Source organism: Peromyscus leucopus, chromosome 3 (assembly GCF_004664715.2).
Source record: "Peromyscus leucopus breed LL Stock chromosome 3, UCI_PerLeu_2.1, whole genome shotgun sequence".
Taxonomy (NCBI): Eukaryota; Metazoa; Chordata; class Mammalia; order Rodentia; family Cricetidae; genus Peromyscus; species Peromyscus leucopus.
In genome coordinates this window covers 17,620,140-17,637,833 of record NC_051065.1, presented here as the reverse complement: position 1 = coordinate 17,637,833, position 17,694 = coordinate 17,620,140, and the positions used below count along the sequence as shown (strand labels likewise).

Sequence of the window (17,694 nt, the reverse complement as noted above, 5' to 3'; positions counted from 1 at the left end):
AGAGGCAAACAGTGGAGAGCATCCCTCAGGCCCACTGAAGGACTCTGTGGGACAGCAGTGATGAAGGGACCGGGTGGCTTATGTGACATTGCATTTGACTGAGGAAGACGGGTGACTCCTCTTTCTGCCTGAGAACTGGTATTTGTATTAGGGAAGAGCACATCCAGCTTCATCTTTAGAACTAAAAGCAATGGGGCATGAAACTTGCTTTCAATAAATAGATGTCAATCTTCATCCAATGAGTCCTGGCATATGAGGAAGCCTATGAAAGCCAGCACGTTATTGCAAGCAGCAGCTTTCTGCTCTAATTCTATGAGGAAATGCTGACTTTGGGGCTAAGGTTGTAGCAGTCTATCAATTTTTTTTAAAAAAAAATCTTTATATAAAGCTCCACATCTTTTTTTTTACCCCTTACAAAGGGGGAAGGAAGAAAGCATATGGACTCCTATTTTCTATGTCTCAGTACACAAGCTTTAGAAGGATGGGAGGCTTAGGAGGGGCACTTTGTTGTCAAGATGGAGTGTGGGCCAGGTACAGAAATGGGGGTGAGTTTTTAAAATATAACATTCTATTACCTCATGTACTAATGTGAATATACTACCGATTCAAAAATCAAGTCTACTAAAATAATAAAATTAAATAGAGTTATAAACAAAGAAAAACCCATATAAACAAGATGCTGTGTTTGGGAGGAATATCAATCCATCAAAATAAGATATGGTGGAGCATGCATATGATTATGAATACATTTATTAAATGTTGTTGTTGAAACTGGGTGGTAAATACTTAGGGCTTGTTGTATCATTCTCATGCCATTTTGGTAAGATTAAAATATTTCAGTACTCCAAAATAATTTGTAAAGGATATTTTTTATTCCATTAAAATGTTTATTCTTAAACCAGAGGGGTAAGGTCCTTGCAAAAATGGGGGCTGTGTGTGGCAATCCATACTCACTGTTCACTCATTCATTTCATTACTTGCTATAGTTTCCGGTTTACTAATCTCACATCATTTTGATGAAATATTGCATGGTACGACACCTTCGGTAAGACATTAATGAGGCAAAGACTTCCACCTTTGAGTCTATATTCCCAAGCCCTGGGAAGTTCGTGGCAAAGTTGTGGTGACTTTATATCTCTGAGAGATTTTTTTTCTCTAGTACTCTGTGGATTCCCCTTGATGGTTAATCTTGAGTTTTAACTTGACGGGATTGAGACTACTTAGGAGACTATTAAGCACACCTCTAGGAGTGTCCGTGATTCTGAGAAAACTAGACCACATAGACTTTGCCCTAATCGAGTTGACCCATGGATAGACTCAAATTTGAAGTAGACAATTGGGAGGTGATGGAAGCCTGGAAGGACGGAGCTGGAGGAAGTGGCTGTCTGGGGGCGTATCTTGGTGCAGTGCCTTCCTGTTTCTGTGCTTTTGACCTCTATGAGGTGAGCACCTTTTTTCCACCATGCCCTTCCTCCATGATGCTTCTGCCTTACCACAGAGTTAACAAGCCAGCAGAGCATAGGCTGGGTCCATGAGCCAAGACAAACCTTTCTTCCTTTAAAATGTTTCTCTCAAGATAACTCAGTCTAACAGGTCAAGCTCAGACTGAGTTGACTCATACTCTGGTTAACTGAGGTCCACTGGACGGTTTGGGTCAGTTGTATGCTGTAAGAAACCTCTATGATCAGGGCAGAATGCCAATCTCCAGGTCAAGGGATACTCTGATGTTTGGCTCAGAGTCTTGGGGTCATTTTGGACTCTTGGTAAATCATTAAAAGGAAACTTTTGTTTGGATGAAAAGCAAAGGCTAGGATCACATGGAAACTACTCAGTTTCCTTAGATCACTCAGTACCAGAAGTATCATCTAAATACAGACTCCTGAATTCTCTTTCAGGTGGCTGTTTAGTAGTCAGCATAAGATTTCTAAGTCTGGTGGACTTGGTTTACTAAGGTTCAACCAACATACAGCATTTTTCACCTTCAAGAGAACACTCCTAATCCCACTTTCTCAATAAATTATCATTCCAAGAGTATCCCTGCATCAGAAACCACAAAATAGCCTTTTCATACCTGAGTTCCATTCCTGACAGTTACCTGGTAAGGCTACTGTATTTGGTTCCATTTTACAGGCAAGAACAACTGAGGCTTACAGAGTTTGACTATCAAGCAAATTACTTAAGGTCACTGATGGGAGGATCAAAATTTAAAGTCCACACGTCTCATTTAGAAAGTTAGTTTTTCTGTTACAGCACAGTACCTTCATCATAATCAGCTTTAAAACCATCATCTAATTAAATAATAATAACATACATATTACATATTGCTTGAGCATAGGTAAGGTAATCTATAATGGCTGTCACCTAAAATTTTTTGTTTATGACTGTAAAGCTATTAAAAAGATAACTATTCAAAAAAAAAAAAATCAGAAGAGGCCAGGTAGGTGGTGGTGGCCCACACCTTTAATCCCAGCACTCAAGAAGCAGTGTCTGTGAGTTCAAGGCTAGTCTGGTCTACAGAGCGAGATCTGGGACAGGCACCAAAGTGACACAAAGAAACTCTGTCTCCAAAAACCAAAATAAAAAAAATAAGAAAAGAAAAAAAATATGATAACTATTGAATTTTCTTGCACTGACAAAAAGAGAACTTAAAAATTTAATCAAATTATAAACTTCAAAGACTATATAAATCTTACCTTCTTCAGGTTTCACATCTAGTAGTTCATCTATCGGTCCTTAGGAGAAGCAAAAGAAAATGAATTATCAGTTAATTCCATTTTATAAGGAGTTTGAGTAAATGATTAAAACTGGGAAGTCTGTCTTTAGATTACCTGAGCATGCATGATGTGCAGAGCTTGTGTCTACAGATGACAAAATACCTTTTCCATCTTCAGCTGAAATACAACATATGCAGTTGGTTAGGAGCAGCCCACAGTGGTACATGTATGTTTATATACCGTGTGTGAGGGAAATGTACACGTTTGCAAAGAGTGAATGATCTAAACTTTCTCATGTGAAGCAGTGGTCCTCAGTTTACCTTTTACTTCAGCGGTTGGCTCTGAATGAATTTAAATTTGGAATTTTAACTTTGTGTAATTAATTTATTTAATTAAATTTAATGTCCACATTTCCAAAGAATCTCTGTTTTGTTTGACAGAAAACCCATACAATACTCTATTATACTGTTCTTTTTTCCACCCATGGAAAAATGAATGACTTAAGTAATTGACTATTACTAGGTATCATTAACAAATTTTAACCATATGGGCTTGGCTAAAATGAAAAAAGGAATATTGAATTCTCAATAAAGAATCTTTTTTTTTTTTTTTTTCTTTTGGAAGTCTGAAAACCCTGTATTCTCTAATTCTGAGGAAACCTGCAGAGACAGTAAAAAGGCCAGTGGAAGCGAAGGGCATGCTTGGTGGGTGAGGAGGTGAGAGGGAGAGACAGAGAGCATGGAAGCAGGTGATATTTTATATGGCACTTTAATGGAAAAAACGAATCGTTTCAGATTTATAATAGAACACTAAAAGTGAGCACTATATCAACTGTGGACTTTGGGTGATAAGGGTGTTACTATTTAGGCTTGTTGGTTATACAAACACCACGCTGGTATAGAATGTTGATAGTAAAAAGTACCGTACGTGGGGGCAAAGGTCCATGGGAAACCTCTGTGCCTTGAACTCAGTCATGGCGTGAACTAACAATGGCTTACAATAAGCACTAAAGCATGGTTATACACACATGCGTACATACATGACAAGACAGCCTCAAACTCAGTTTGCTCCTATGCTCATCAGACCTTCTATAGGTCCCCGAATGAAGGGCAGTGCCACTTCATCAGAAGGGATTCACAACCTCCAAATATGCAAATATCACACCCAACTAAATTATATAAGGAAAGAGAAAAGCTGCATTTTCTTCTCTATAGTCACATACCGTACAAATCTACATAAGTTATAAAGATTTGAAACTTTTATATGAATATAATAAAGTGGAGTTTACACTTTTCTGAAGAACTAAATATGTTCTACTCTATGACCTTGATTCCCATACAACATTGATGGTTCATGCCATAGGTTCACAGAGGGGCACTGAGGCTGGAGGCCTGGATCAACACAGATAGCTCTTCCAGAGCCACAAAATCAGGCCTAGCCTCTCCACCGCTTACTTCTCCCCAGACTCTAGAATGCTGCTTTTCTGGCGTTGCCTTGTTCTCCCTGGCTCTTTCCTTTGCCCAGGCTGTTTCTTTTCCTTTGACTAGTCTTGCAATAGCAAACAGCTTTAGCTTGTCCCCCGATTCCCTCAATTACGAGAGGCCTCTGTAACGCACACCCAGAATGCTGCCCTTCGCTTAGGTAGTTCTGACTGGCATCATTACAGCTGGAGATGGGAGCAGTTGCTACGATCTGCTTCCCCTGTTGACTGGGAGCCTCATTCCAGGGAGGTCCGGCTGTGTGGGTGTGTAACCTTTTCTGGTGGAGCTTCGTGCTATGTGGGGCACTGAGGTGGAGCTAGAAAACACCTCTGAGGTAAAAACATCTGAAGATGACCTTTAGTTTCCTTCCAATGCCCTTGTCTCCGCCTCCCAAGCACGGATGGATTAGAGGCCTGTACCACCACACCTACCTGTTCGTTTGTTTTGTTTTTTTTTTTTTTTTTTTTTCTTATTTCCTATTTTCTACTGAAGGCAGATTGAAAACAGAAAAGGAGAGAGTAAAGGCGGAGGGGGTGGGGTGGGGTCAGGTGTGTGGGTGCAGCAAGTGGTTGGAAAAGTAGGAAGAAGAGCCAGGATGAAGGAGAATGGAGCAGAAGGAAAGTTTTAGGCCTTGCTTCACAGGTCTCCTTTCCTGGGCAGGCTTCCCTGGCCTCTCTCAAGGCAGGGAAGATGGGAGTGTGTCCCCAGGGGGGCCTGTCTGAACAGAAGGTTGGGTGATTTTCGTTATCGACATAACATCTTTAGTTACCTGTATAATGTAAATCGCCTTTCCATCTGTGAAGATCTTAACTCCCGGTGAAGGGTTCAGCATTGGTACATATTGGTTTTAATATAGTTTACCATACTCTGTACCTTTATGGGAAGGAGCCAAGAGAAAATCTGGCAGCAGTTCAGGAGCCAGAGACAGCAGAATGCCACATCAGAGTGCCACCTCTCAAGGTAGGCTTCAGTTTACCTTGAGGAAGCTGGCGCCACTCCTTAATGCGGCCTGAGCATTCACTTGGGAGGGCAAAGTCTGAGCTCTCCTGTCTCCAGCAATGAGGAACGCCCACCCACCAATCCCCACTGACCACACCCTGCATGTGATACTAAGGTTATACTAAGACCTGGAGCTAGGGCTGACTACTCGGAGCAGTTCAGAAACCCTGTCCCCTGGAAAGGGGCAGCTGTCTGCCAGGTCCCACCACGTGGAGGGTGCTGAAGTCACGCAAGATGGCAGTTTCTGGTTCCAACTACATGACATGTCTTGGTACTGCTAAAGGGCTGACAGCATTAATATCTGAGACTACAGGAAGCAAATTAATATAGTCTTTTCTTAAGATGGAAAAGAAAGCAGCCAGGAGGTAATTTACCAAAAAGAGAAACAAGTTGTCTGTTGTGCATTAATTTAGGGTCTCCGAAGCAATTTAAATGGAAGTGAAAACTTACTCTTACAAGTAGACGATTCTTTGTGCTGGTTCTCATCCTCCAAAGAAATTAATCTTAAAATAAAAAGAAAGCTGGGTTACACAGTTCTGCAAGTTTATGTTTATGGTAGAGCTACATTCTTTCAGTGCAATCTCCATTCCTTCACTGACAACACACCCCACGCCCACACATGACGGGGCAGAGGAAGAGAGAAGGAGACACAGAGAGGGGGGTCATTTGTATGGCATCTCTTTTCTGAGGAAGAAATAGTGCTGCTCACTGTTTGTAACATCCCACAGCATCTTCATCCATGAGTATGGCTTCACCATAAGGCACATACTCTGTAAACATCTTGCTGGGCAGTTAGGGATAATTGCAATGCGCTCACATAGTTATCACCATGCAAAGCTATAGAAAGAGATGGCTAGGTAATGGTTAATCCTGATTCCTGGTGTTAAAGAAGATGCTAAACTACACAGAAGGTTGAGGGCAGGGTCCCTCCCAAACCCAGAGGCACACTTGCCCATCAGAGGAAGCTCCTCCCATGACTTTACAGACAGACCCTTCTTCACCCTCAGAGTCCTTTGGTGCTTCCTGGCTTTTATCTGCTATTTCTGAGCAAAATTCCTTCTAATCTTTCACTTTTTCACTGTCACTTAAATAGCGACTGGTATGTATGGTGATATTTTATTTGTACTAAAATGTGATTTATATGTTAATAAATAAAGTTGTCCGGGGGTCAGAGCTATTAGCAAACCATAGTAGAAACTGGGCGGTGGTGGTGCACGCCTTTAATCCCAGCACTTGGTAGGCAGAGCTAGGTAGATCTTTGTGTGTTCAAGGATACAGCCAGCATTGGAGACACACGTCTTTAATCTCAATACCAACCATGGAAGATCTGAAGGTCTGTATAGATGGGCAGTGATGAGGCGGTCATGTGGTTGGGTTTACAACCAATGAGAAGGCAGAACAGAAAGTCTTTATAAAGACAAACACACAGGAAGTAGGTCTCTTTCGGAGAGGTAGGACCACCGTGAGAGGAAGGGTAAGGTTTTTAGCTCTTAGCTCTGACCTCTTGGCTTTCTTTTTTGCATTGGATCTGTGTTTCTTATTGAATAAGACAGTTACTTCTACAGGCATGCTTTTGGAGCTCTCAGAGAAGTACTAAGACGCTTGAGAAACCTGAATTAGTGAACACATCAAGAAAGTCCCGTGCAGTTCTCTCCTGGGTAAAGACTAATGGTCTATGTGGGTTGCAGTCACTTACATGATAAAAGGAAGGTTGTGTGGAACTTACTCCGGCTTGGCCTCTAATGGGGTTCACTGTGGTACCTTACCCTCCCAAAGCCACAGTCCATCCTCCACACAATGTGGACACGGCTAAACTGAATACATGGAGGATCAGTATGAGAAGGGGTTCCACAGAGAGAGCCTACACGGTGGCGGCAGGCAGCATGCGCCAGGTGCTCACTAGATGCCCCTTGCCAGGAGGCAAATGTGCAGATCCACATCACAACCTACAGTCTGTTCAACTATGAAAACTTGTCTGTGTTCTGTACCAGAGAAATTTTCCTTCAAATTAAAAAGGGGTTAATGTTGGGAGCAAATATTTCTACTATAGGACTAAACACATATCCCAAACTTTCTTAGAACTATAGTAAAATCGTCAGCCTGTCTAACCTTAAAGCTGTCATCTAAATTTTGGAGGTGTGGAGACAAGGACTAGAATGGGGGAATGATGGTTTTTGCACTATCCTGGGCCAGCCAGTCCAGAGCAACTGCATTCCACAGGCTGTCCATCTCTGCAGACAGTGCCACACATTCAAAGTTCCTTCTCCCCGGGCTAGGTCAGGAACCATGTGCCATTTGCACTGCAGACCCACTTTCGTGTTTCTAAATGATGGCAGGTGAGCGACGGAGACAGCGGAGTCACTTCCTGCACTCTGGGCTATTCTCTGCTTCAGAGACGAGAGCAGAAAGCCCGAGCAGTGAGGGGAAAAGGCCACAACCCCACACATTTTTAGACCACACGCATGGCTAAGCAATTTCATAAGCCATAGCCTTCTACAGAGAAAAGGTGGGGGGATTCCTGTCTAGGATATCTTGTGAGTGTTGATTTAATAGATAGGGCAGAGAGGACATGGGGCTGGCAGTGTGGGGACACCTGTCTTTCCCAGACTGTAAACTCCTCACAAGGCGGAAGGATGAAGAGGACACGGTGAGCCCTGTGTGTCGGTGGCCTCACCTAGGCTTGGCTATGAGGACTGCGCTACCCTCACCTGTATGTGAAGATGAAAAGATGGGGGACTTACTGCCTCGGCTCCTGGGCCACAGCCTCCAGGCTCTCCCTCCGTGGGCTCTTCTTCCCTTCTTCCTCAACTAGCTTCTTCATGGGGTCTTGTAAGCTCTTGATCATAAGTCACAGGTAGAAGGAAAGAAAGAGGGGGAAAAAAGGAAAAGAAAAGAACGTTACAAAAGAGTCATCAGTAAAAATAGTCACACTGCCATCAGTGCCCATAACCACCCCCGGGGCCAGAGGTCTGCAGAGCTTGTCCCACTCGAGTGGACACAGGTCAAGTTTTCCATGGTGAAGCAACAATGTTCTCAGACAGATTCAATGATGACAGCTTACAAGGGAGGGTTGATTTGCCGCCACATTCATGTTTTCACCTTGGGGATAAGTTACCCAGAAAAGACCTTTTGTGGACTTTCCTTTCCAACCTCGGCGTGCAGCTAAGATAAACGCTCTGTTCCTGAAGCTCGCACTGACACAGCAGAGGCTTCCCTCAGCCACCCGAGCTGAGACAACTGCATTGTATTTTTATTTCTGTTTGCTATTTTGCAATTTAAAAAGCATCTTTAAAAATAGCAGATAACAAAAATCTATTTTTTTTTTTAAAGAAAAAACCAAAATAGCATCTTAAATATTCAGACAGCTAACTCCCACGGAAGGACAGAGCAGGTGTCTCCCCAAGTCTTTGTAGATTAAAAACAGGCAGTAGTCTTTTCTTTTTTCTTTTTTGTTTTGGTTGGCACATCATCTGCTAAAGTTACTGTTTTAAAGGTTTATTAAATATTTAAAGGAAGTTTTTGTTTTTGTTTTCAAGAAGCAAGTTCCTACAAACTGCACACCAGTAGCAGAGACCCAGAAAGCGAAAGCAAACGTTTCCTTAACAGTGAATAATGACGGACACAAAATGACTTCTATTTTGGGCCCTGATTAAAACACAAACCTACCAACACAAAAGGAATATCTCAAGATAGTTATCTTTACATTCTCAGAACTACTGAAGTCCAGGTTCTCATCCCCTGGCCTCCCCGCCTCTCTACTGTCCTTCCTGTGTTCCATTCTCCACTCTGGCACACAGAGGGGGGCAGGCAGGCTTCGGGGCCAATGCGGATCGATTAGTGATGGCTGACTGGAGGCCTGGGTGAAGGCGCTCTAAGGCTGTGTCCAGGCACAGCATAGCTGAGGCTGACTTTGGAGTCTGCCCCGGATACCAGATGGATACTGGAGTTACACCCCCAACTGCGAGGCTAGTTTCACCCCCCACACTGAGTAATTTTCCTAAAATACCCATGTCATCATGCTACCCTTGTTCTTAAGAATGTATAATAGTTCCTTATTTTTCTCCATGCCTAATCTAAAAACCTCTCTCTGCTTGATTTTAAGTAATCTTAAAACTCGATGCTACCTTCACTCGCTCCTGTTGCTTCTGCATTCACGAACTTTCTATTCAGTTAGAACCACCCCTCCTCAGTCCCGTGTGCTCATTGTTCCCACCCTATCTTTGTTCTTCCTACTTGTTCACTCTCAGAAATCCCGAATCCTTTCAAAGCCGAAATCAATTACGACTACTGTCCACACAGTTTCACCAGGCACTCCAGATTTGAAACATCCTTCTCATGCCAAGTGGCATTGACAGTCTGATTATGGAATGCCTTTTTATAGATATTATGTACCTTCTTCTCCAACCTAATTTGTGTACAAAAATAGATTAGAGTTGGAAATATAGACTATTTTTCATGCCGTGAACATTTAATATTAAAGTAGATGAGTGTGCATTCACTCAGCAGTATTCTAATGTGCGATCAAGGTTTCTAAACCTTCTTTAAACACTTGTTGTATGTGGGGGTTGGGGGTGTGCCAAGGGGCAGGTGTGCAGGGCAGAGGACAATGTGCAGAAGCAGTTCTCTCCTTCCACCACACACGTCCCAGGAATCAAACTCACGATGTCAAGCTTGGCAGCCAGTGTCTATACCTTGCCACCCCAAGGTCTCTTCATTGAGTCTATGTCCCTTGATTTAAGTTCTGAAGCATTTTATTGCATAAAGCCTGTCTGTGCAGCATTGCCATTATCTTTAATGACTCCCTGCCTCTAGATATTAAATTGGTACATTCATCCAACTAATAGTTTTTGAGTGGCTACCATGTGTAAGATGCTGTTTGGGATATTTTGGATACCAGTGAAAAGAAAAACTGTCAGCAAGTGATGTGTCCAGGCAGATCATTTAAACAGGGAGACAGAAAACCATCAGATCATTATTTCAGTGGATGAGATGCCCTCTCTTGGAGGTGGAATCTCAGCTGAGAGTGAAATGGGAAGAAGAAACCAGTCAAGTACAACTCGGTGAGAAGAGAAGCTTGAACACAAAGACCCAAAGGTAAGAGCAGCTTGCTCTGTGTAAAGAGGCCACTGGGGCTGTGATGTAATTGGCAAGGGTAAAAGTCTTCGGAGACCCTATAATGTGGCCAGTAGTGCCTCACAAGGAGAACATTCCTTTACTCAACTTGTCCACATTGGCCATTTTGCCTCCTTTGTCCCCAAAAACTTTTGTGCTGTTTCTCTAACGCATGACAACTACATACAATCCATTGTCCCTGGCTGCAGCCTGGACTATGAGGGGGAATGCTACAAAGGATAGGATTAGAACAAGTGGCACAATAGATCTGGACTGTGCTCTAGATGATTTATCACTAAAACATCCAGTAAAAGCAGTGCAAAAATGTGTAGGTGTGCATGTGTGTTAGAAACGTGTAAACAAAAGCTGGAGTTCATCAGATGTCAAGGGCTTACTTTTTTCAATGCAGTTGCCAATCAGGGCAACACACACACACACACACACACACACACACACACACACACCCTCTAACAGAAGCTTTATTCTCCACAGAATGGTTCAGCTCTGATCAGAGTGAAGGCAGAAGCATTTTCAGCCAACGTTCTGATGGCTCCCAGGACTCACTTTCAGATCCTATGACACTTGTCCAGGCCTCCTGGTTCGCTCAATTATCTTCTCATTGTGTTTCCTTTTTGTCAATCAACACTGGGCAGCCCATGGACATGTCTGCTTCAGTGGGCTGCGTCTAGCTGCCACAGCCCTTGTCTAAAACCCCAAGATGCCCTTGACAGTTCCATGGTTATCATCCCTTCTGTCTCCAGCCCACCTCCCCTCCTGACCACACTTGAGCAGCTCTCCGACAATCCCATTGTAATGTAAACCACTCATGGCTTCTTTTCCAGCCCTTCCCCCGTTGGGCCCTGAGCAGGGCCTCAATGGTTGGCTCCCTGTCACCACAGTCACACTTAAGATCCTATTGTGCTTTCCCAACAGAATGGCCGCACTTCCAATTGCTACTTTAATTTACTATTAATAACTCCTGTGACAATTGCCCTTCTCTTCCTACATTACTATTGTCCCTATGATAATTTTGTTTCTGCAGCTTGGGAAGTGCTAAATATGTACTTGTTGGTTGAAAAGTTAATGTATATAATGCCAACTTTAAAAATTAGATCTCTTTAGCTAAGAAATTTAAAGGTTCGGGGGAATACTATGAAAAGGCCTATAAAACCACAAGGAAAATTAATAGTAAGCACATTATATTAGCTTATTTATTTGCTTTGAGAATTTTGAATGAAGGAGAATATTGTGTTCACACGCATCAGCTTATCTGAGATTCAATTCACATGCCACAGAATTCAAACATCTCTAAAGTTGTAAGTCAAAGATTTACAATACATCCACAGAGTTGTACACTCACCAGCATGACCAATTTTAGAACATCGTCAATGGGCAAGACCAAAGTAAGACTTGTAGATCAAACAAAGTGAAATCAAAAAGATAAAAAGCAGAACACCACATGAAGCTTGTTTCTTAGGAAAGATGGCATGTGCTGAGATAAAAAGACTCTAAAAGAAAGTTTGAAGACTCACATCCCAATCCCACCTAAAAATTAGTTTCCTGTGTGACTGTCGCGTGCACATCATTCTGCAGGATGAAGGAACCGGGGACCACAGGGAGTGAGTAAGTAGTTGCAGGAATTAGGGGTTAGGGATGTTGGAAATGAATTTTTCAGATTATTTTGAAGTCCACAATTTAGATGAAAAAACAAAACAAAAACCACTTGACCCTACAGCCTCTTCAGAAATCTGGAGTGACAGCATTTTCTGAATGACATGAACATGTGCTCAGGCAAAATCAACAGGAGAGGTCTGGGGGCTGTGTGTGAAGAGACGGCCATCAGACAGAACTATTTCCAACTGCTGGCCAATGGAAGCCACATTCGAGTCCGTGGCCAGAAATGAAAACTCCAAAGCATTCTGCTTCTAAACCTCAACCCTCTCAGTTCTTCACTCAAACTGTCTGTGGAGATCACTGCATGTTAGCAGTGCACAGCGTCATCCCCTTCACTGGAAGGCTCTCTGTGGAAGAAAGGGTGTTTTCAGACCAAGTAACCTTCCCCTGGTCAGGCTACCACAACAGGCTAATAGTTTCCATCGATGCACAAATAGCTTCAGGAAGCACATGCACAATATATAAGATCGGCGTGACAAAGGAAATGTGCAGACCCAGCTCGCAAATGTGTCTTAAAAAGGAAACAGCTTAATATAATAAAGAGAATTACTACTTCCTGTATTAGGAAAATAAAAGCAACAGCAACATTCATCTGAAAGAAAGCAAAACTACCCAACAAAACAAATTCCTGAGACAAAAGGCCAGCAGCCAGTTCTAATAACCCAAATGGAAGCCCAGCTTACACAATGGAGTAACATTTCCTGCAGTCCTTAATTAGACACTTTATTTTCTTATGCGACTTTCCATTAATTATACTGCACACAGAGGAAGGTGCCAAATAATTGTCAAAAAAAGGAAACAAAAGCACTGAAAATAGTTTTGCATGGTCAAAAGATGCTGCATTCAGTTGGGTGTGTGTATGTTTGTGTTTATATAATTAGTAACACATGAGACATAAAAAGCAGAGGACATGATGTGTACCAGCCATGCTACTCATGGACATTTAGAACATATGTTCCCCTCTTCTCCACCACACACTTCCCCCACTATGTACAAATGACACCATATAAGGAATACGACTAATCTAGTACTAGAGATAATTGGGAAGTGAATTGTAGAGCAACAGAGCAAAGTAAAATTAGAGGGGAGATCATCATCATAAGATATATAATCTTATACTTGAAAGTAACATGGGAAATTGGTAGTGGGAAGGCATCACAGTGTGCTGAAAGAGGTGGTCTCTGGAAATAAATCAAGCAGTGCTTTGACATGAACACGTTTCTCATTTTCAGGCCTCAGTTTACCCACCAGAACATGGAGATAATGTATACAATTTTAGGGAGCCTTAGAAGGCTAAACTGAGAGAATGCAGAGCACCAAACCATTCTTGTCAGGACTCTGAAGGATGTAGAGGGAGCCTGTGGGTTCAGTGACCATCCTGTGGCAGGTTCTACACCCCGAGTTCACACTCTCAGACTTCAGAGAGCCTCACAAGCTTCGCACGGAGCCTCACAAGCTCCGCACGGAGCCTCACAAGCTTCGCTGGTTTCCTGGCATGGAAGTGGAGACTCAGAGAGGTGAAGTAATGGGCGTCAGGCTGTTCAGCCACAAGACAACTAGAAGCTATATCTGAATTTGTCTTTGAAATTGCACTATTTAAGAAAAGGTCTCAAAGAACCAAGTCAAAGACATTTACTCAACTTTCCCCTTAATGAGAAGTATTGAGGACATGGAAGGGACTCCATTCCACTTTCTTAAAGAGGAGCCACACATTCCCAGGCATTTGAGGGGCTGCAACATAAATTATTGTTTTCATCTCCAAGAGAAAACTTCAAAGTATTATTTTTAATTGGAAGTTACGGCTGTACTTCTTAAAGGTAGCATTTCGGCTTTCTCCTGCTCACCTGCTCCACAGCCAGAAGTGCCTGTGGGAAGCAATTCATAGCAGGGTGGTAAAAGCCTCAACTTTTCTGTTCCCAGATCTAACGACAGCATATGCACAGAGACTTGGACACATTACTAGCTGTCTCTGAGCTCCGGTTTCATTTGAAACATGGGAATAAGACTGAACTTACCAAGTGTTCCGAAGGTAATTTGAGGGTTAACTAAAACACAGGCATTTTCTATAAGGTAATGCTGAACTAACAGTGCTATTAATTGTAACCTCAACCTAGGTACATTTAAGACTCACACATATTATATGAAAACTCTCCTAGACATTAGTTCATAGCAAACCGTCTGGTACAGAATAACTCTCATTACAGTTGGGGGTGTGCTTTTTTTTTCCTTCGAAGAGAAGTTAGGGAAGAATTAAGGTGGGGGCAGGAGAAGCCCCACCCTGTTGTGAGAAGAGCCTGAGTGACCAGCTGCCAGGGAGAAATAATGCCAATCACCAGAAGGCAGAGACAGCAAATGACAGGCAAAGCCTGGCTTGCCCAGCTCGGATTTCAGTGGTGGCCCTGGTCAGCTCATCTATTCCCTCCTCCCCAATAACTGGGAAATGCCCCCAAATTTGTTCTTTCCAATGATCTGGCCTGGAACAGCTTGGGAAAAAAAAAGGAAGAAGGAAAAAAGAAAGAAAGGAAAAAGCATTGCTGGGAACCCTGTAAAGTAATGACTCTAAGTATAAAAGGATATTCTGGATGCTCGCCACGAGTAATTGCCTTGTTGGGACTGTTAACTAAAATAGCATTGCAGAGATATTTACCCAATTTTCATAAAAACTATTATGGCATTATTTTCAAAGCAAGGAACTACAGAGCCATGTGGCCTGTCGGTAAATGCTCAAATGATTAACTGAGAAATGTGGAGGTGGGTGGAAGGAGGCTGCTAGGCATATGAGTTTGAGAAAAACAAAATTCAGAAAAGGATGTTTTTGTCTTTTGAAAGCTAAGAGTATTTTGGTCTCCAGAATGGTGTTCCGCGCACCAGTGCTGGGACCCACACCCCAGAGGGAAGGGAAAGACAGCTACAGCTTTCCAGCGGTATTTTTGAACATGTTTGGAGTTAAGTTTTTCATTTTGGGTTTCCTTAGAGGTAAGTCTTGGCACAGGTCAAGAGCAAGTTGCAAATCCAATTTGTATTGGTTAGAGCTAGCCTGGCTAAAGAGATGGCACACCCTCCTGCCTTTCTGGCTTTCCCATCCCTGGTGGGAATTATTTGAGAGCAGACCAAGGCCTGTGGGGTTGAAGGACAGGTTTGGGAATGGAAACTGCCAGATGTCCAGTGGAAAGCAGGAAGGGAGTGGACTAGGTCAGCCCTCGCTGAGGTCTGGTGAGATCTGCCATTGACAGCCGTGCCCGAGAGCCTGGTGGTGACCAGTCTGGGATGAAAACGGTAAGAAAATAACCGAAACTGGGCTGCTGGACCTAGCAACTCCAACAAACCCTCCTCCCAGCTGCTCTCGGCGGCTGGCTTCCTCTGGCATCAGCACTGATGTTGCTGAAGGCCTCTGCTATGACTTCCACCCCCGCCATCTCACCTGCCATCACAGCCACTGATGCTACCACCCTCACCACCAATACCACTGTCACCTCGTCCTCCGCCACCACGCCCACAAGTCTCAACAGCAGCACAGTCATGACCAGTATAATCCAATGCCCACGTCGACAGTAACACAGTCTTCATTTTCCCAGCCTCTTCTACCACCTCACTTGTACCACGACCCTCAGCATCATCATCATCAGCAGCAGCAGCAGCAGCAGTGGCATCATCATCATCATCATCATCAGCCCCTCCACTACCACCTCATCATTACTGCCTTCACTACCACCACTGGCACAGCTGGGCATTGGCAGAGTTGGTCTGGCTAGCTGTGCTTTTATATACTTTATCATATTATCTGAAAAGGTGAAAAGCAAAGTGGAAAAAATCCAGTGTTCGCCCCAAAGCCACTGAAATGAAGTGTGTCACACAGGGTTATACTCTGCTCCTGACCATTTCTGTTAAACACTAGCACTTTGATGGCTTCCAAAATAAAGATGCATCCCAGCACTCAGGTGTGCAGCAAGAGGAGAATGCATTTCAGGCCGGCTTGGACTACATAGGGAAACACTGTCTCAAATAAAAATTAAAAAAAGAAACAAATGTGCTATAATCATACACACTATAATCCAATACTTGAGAGGCTGAAGTAGGAGGATCATGAGTTTAAAGTCAGCGCAGGTTAAGGTTCAGTCTTAAACAAATGAGCAGGAACCCCAATAGTCCCATAATACAAACTCTGTGGGACATGCTGGCCCTCAACTAACCTTCAGAAGTGTGTGTCCACTACTGTGAAGGGCTCATTCCTTACCCTCTGTTGTAAGGGACCAGTCCTCACCCTCTGCTGTAAAAGGCCTACTCCTTACCCTAACAACCCTATAAAAATGCCCAACTCCACCCACTGTCAGAATGCTGGCGAGAGAAGGGATGGCAATTGATGCAAACGGAGCCATAGATGATCCAGGGAAAAGCCACTTGACTCCTCTCTGGCTGTCGCCTGCCTGGGATGCACGGAGAAATGTATAAGTGATATCCTGGAAGGATGAAGTAAACAACCACATCTAAGGGCTGGCAACTTAAGACAGGCACTTCTCTCCTAATGAGACAGAATTTCATTTAGTTTCTTTAAAATGCTTAAAGCTCTGAGTCCAAATTGCTCCCCCTGAAAAGGGACAACGTTTTCCAGATCCAGCAAGTAACATTCTATGCCTGTCCCCAGGACATGATAATTCCTGCCATGTAAAGATGTTCCCGGATTTGGAATCAGTGTAAAATTAATTCATTAATGATAATTCATGTAAAATATGCATGGTTAATAATGTTTTAATGAATCAGTAAGTGTTTGTTGTTTGAAGGCAGAAGCATGAGGAAGTTCGCCTTTTCCTGGTAGCCACTTGGAGTCAGTCTGTTTCAGCTGGAGACATTACAATGACCAGATTATGTTTTCCTAAGATGAGATTTCAAAGCTGAATTTTCCATAACATTGAATGCTAACAACTCATCCTGAGATTGAAATGATTCTAACACCTCCCCAAGGAAGAATCAACATATTCACATCAGACCTGGACAAAAATAGTAAGCATTTCCATTAAATGATCAAAATCATCACTTGAATATTGGGAATATAGGCAGTAGAGATTCATTTTTATAATGAACTTATTTCACAAAAGAATTATTCTATGTTTCTTAGGGAAAGGTCTGTTTGAAGTTCCAGGAGCATGAGGTGCATCCATACATTTCTGCTGTAAAAAAGTCTTCCTCCCAAACAGGACACACTAAGTGTTTAACACATTAATTATCATCCTTCATCAAGCATAAAACTAATAGTCAGGAAATACAGCTGCAATGTCACAATTACCAACGCACTCAGAATACACCCCGAAGCAAGACAACAAATGGCCCGCTTTTCATTAACAGAGCTTGGCAAGCCTCTCCTAGGACAATGTTTCTTTCCAGTCAGAGTCCCAAAAGGCATTTCAGGGGCTATTCACTATGTAAACCTGGAGGACAAATTAATTGTAAAAACATTTTTTTTTATATTTCAAAATATCCATTATCAATATACAATGCCATTCTAAAACTATAGGTTTAAAAAATTATTGGATGAAATAAAAATTTTATAAATACAGACCATGTATTTTAAAAGGATATTGGTACAAGAGTTCTGGATATTCAGACAGTATCATCATACTTGATCAGGGCACATAGGGAATTAATGTATTTCCTTTTCACATTTTATGGCATACAATTTGATACACAAATACATCTATCTATAAAAAATAATGACCTGT

The 17,694-nt window shown here is 42.6% G+C and overlaps 1 protein-coding gene across 8 annotated transcripts in view; it reads right to left on the bottom strand.

The window, feature by feature from the left end:
- The window catches only part of Ica1 (islet cell autoantigen 1), a 143,278-nt gene that overhangs the window by 19,889 nt on the left and 105,695 nt on the right, over positions 1 to 17,694 (bottom strand). For all 8 annotated transcript variants that reach the window (XM_037203514.1, XM_028869860.2, XM_037203515.1 and 5 more), the window contains exons 9-12: positions 7,936 to 8,030; positions 5,645 to 5,697; positions 2,829 to 2,891; positions 2,694 to 2,732 (exon numbers count right to left, since the gene is read on the bottom strand). In XM_037203514.1, the coding sequence (XP_037059409.1) occupies positions 2,694 to 2,732; positions 2,829 to 2,891; positions 5,645 to 5,697; positions 7,936 to 8,030 (250 nt within the window). The remainder of the gene's footprint in view (positions 1 to 2,693; positions 2,733 to 2,828; positions 2,892 to 5,644; positions 5,698 to 7,935; positions 8,031 to 17,694) is intronic.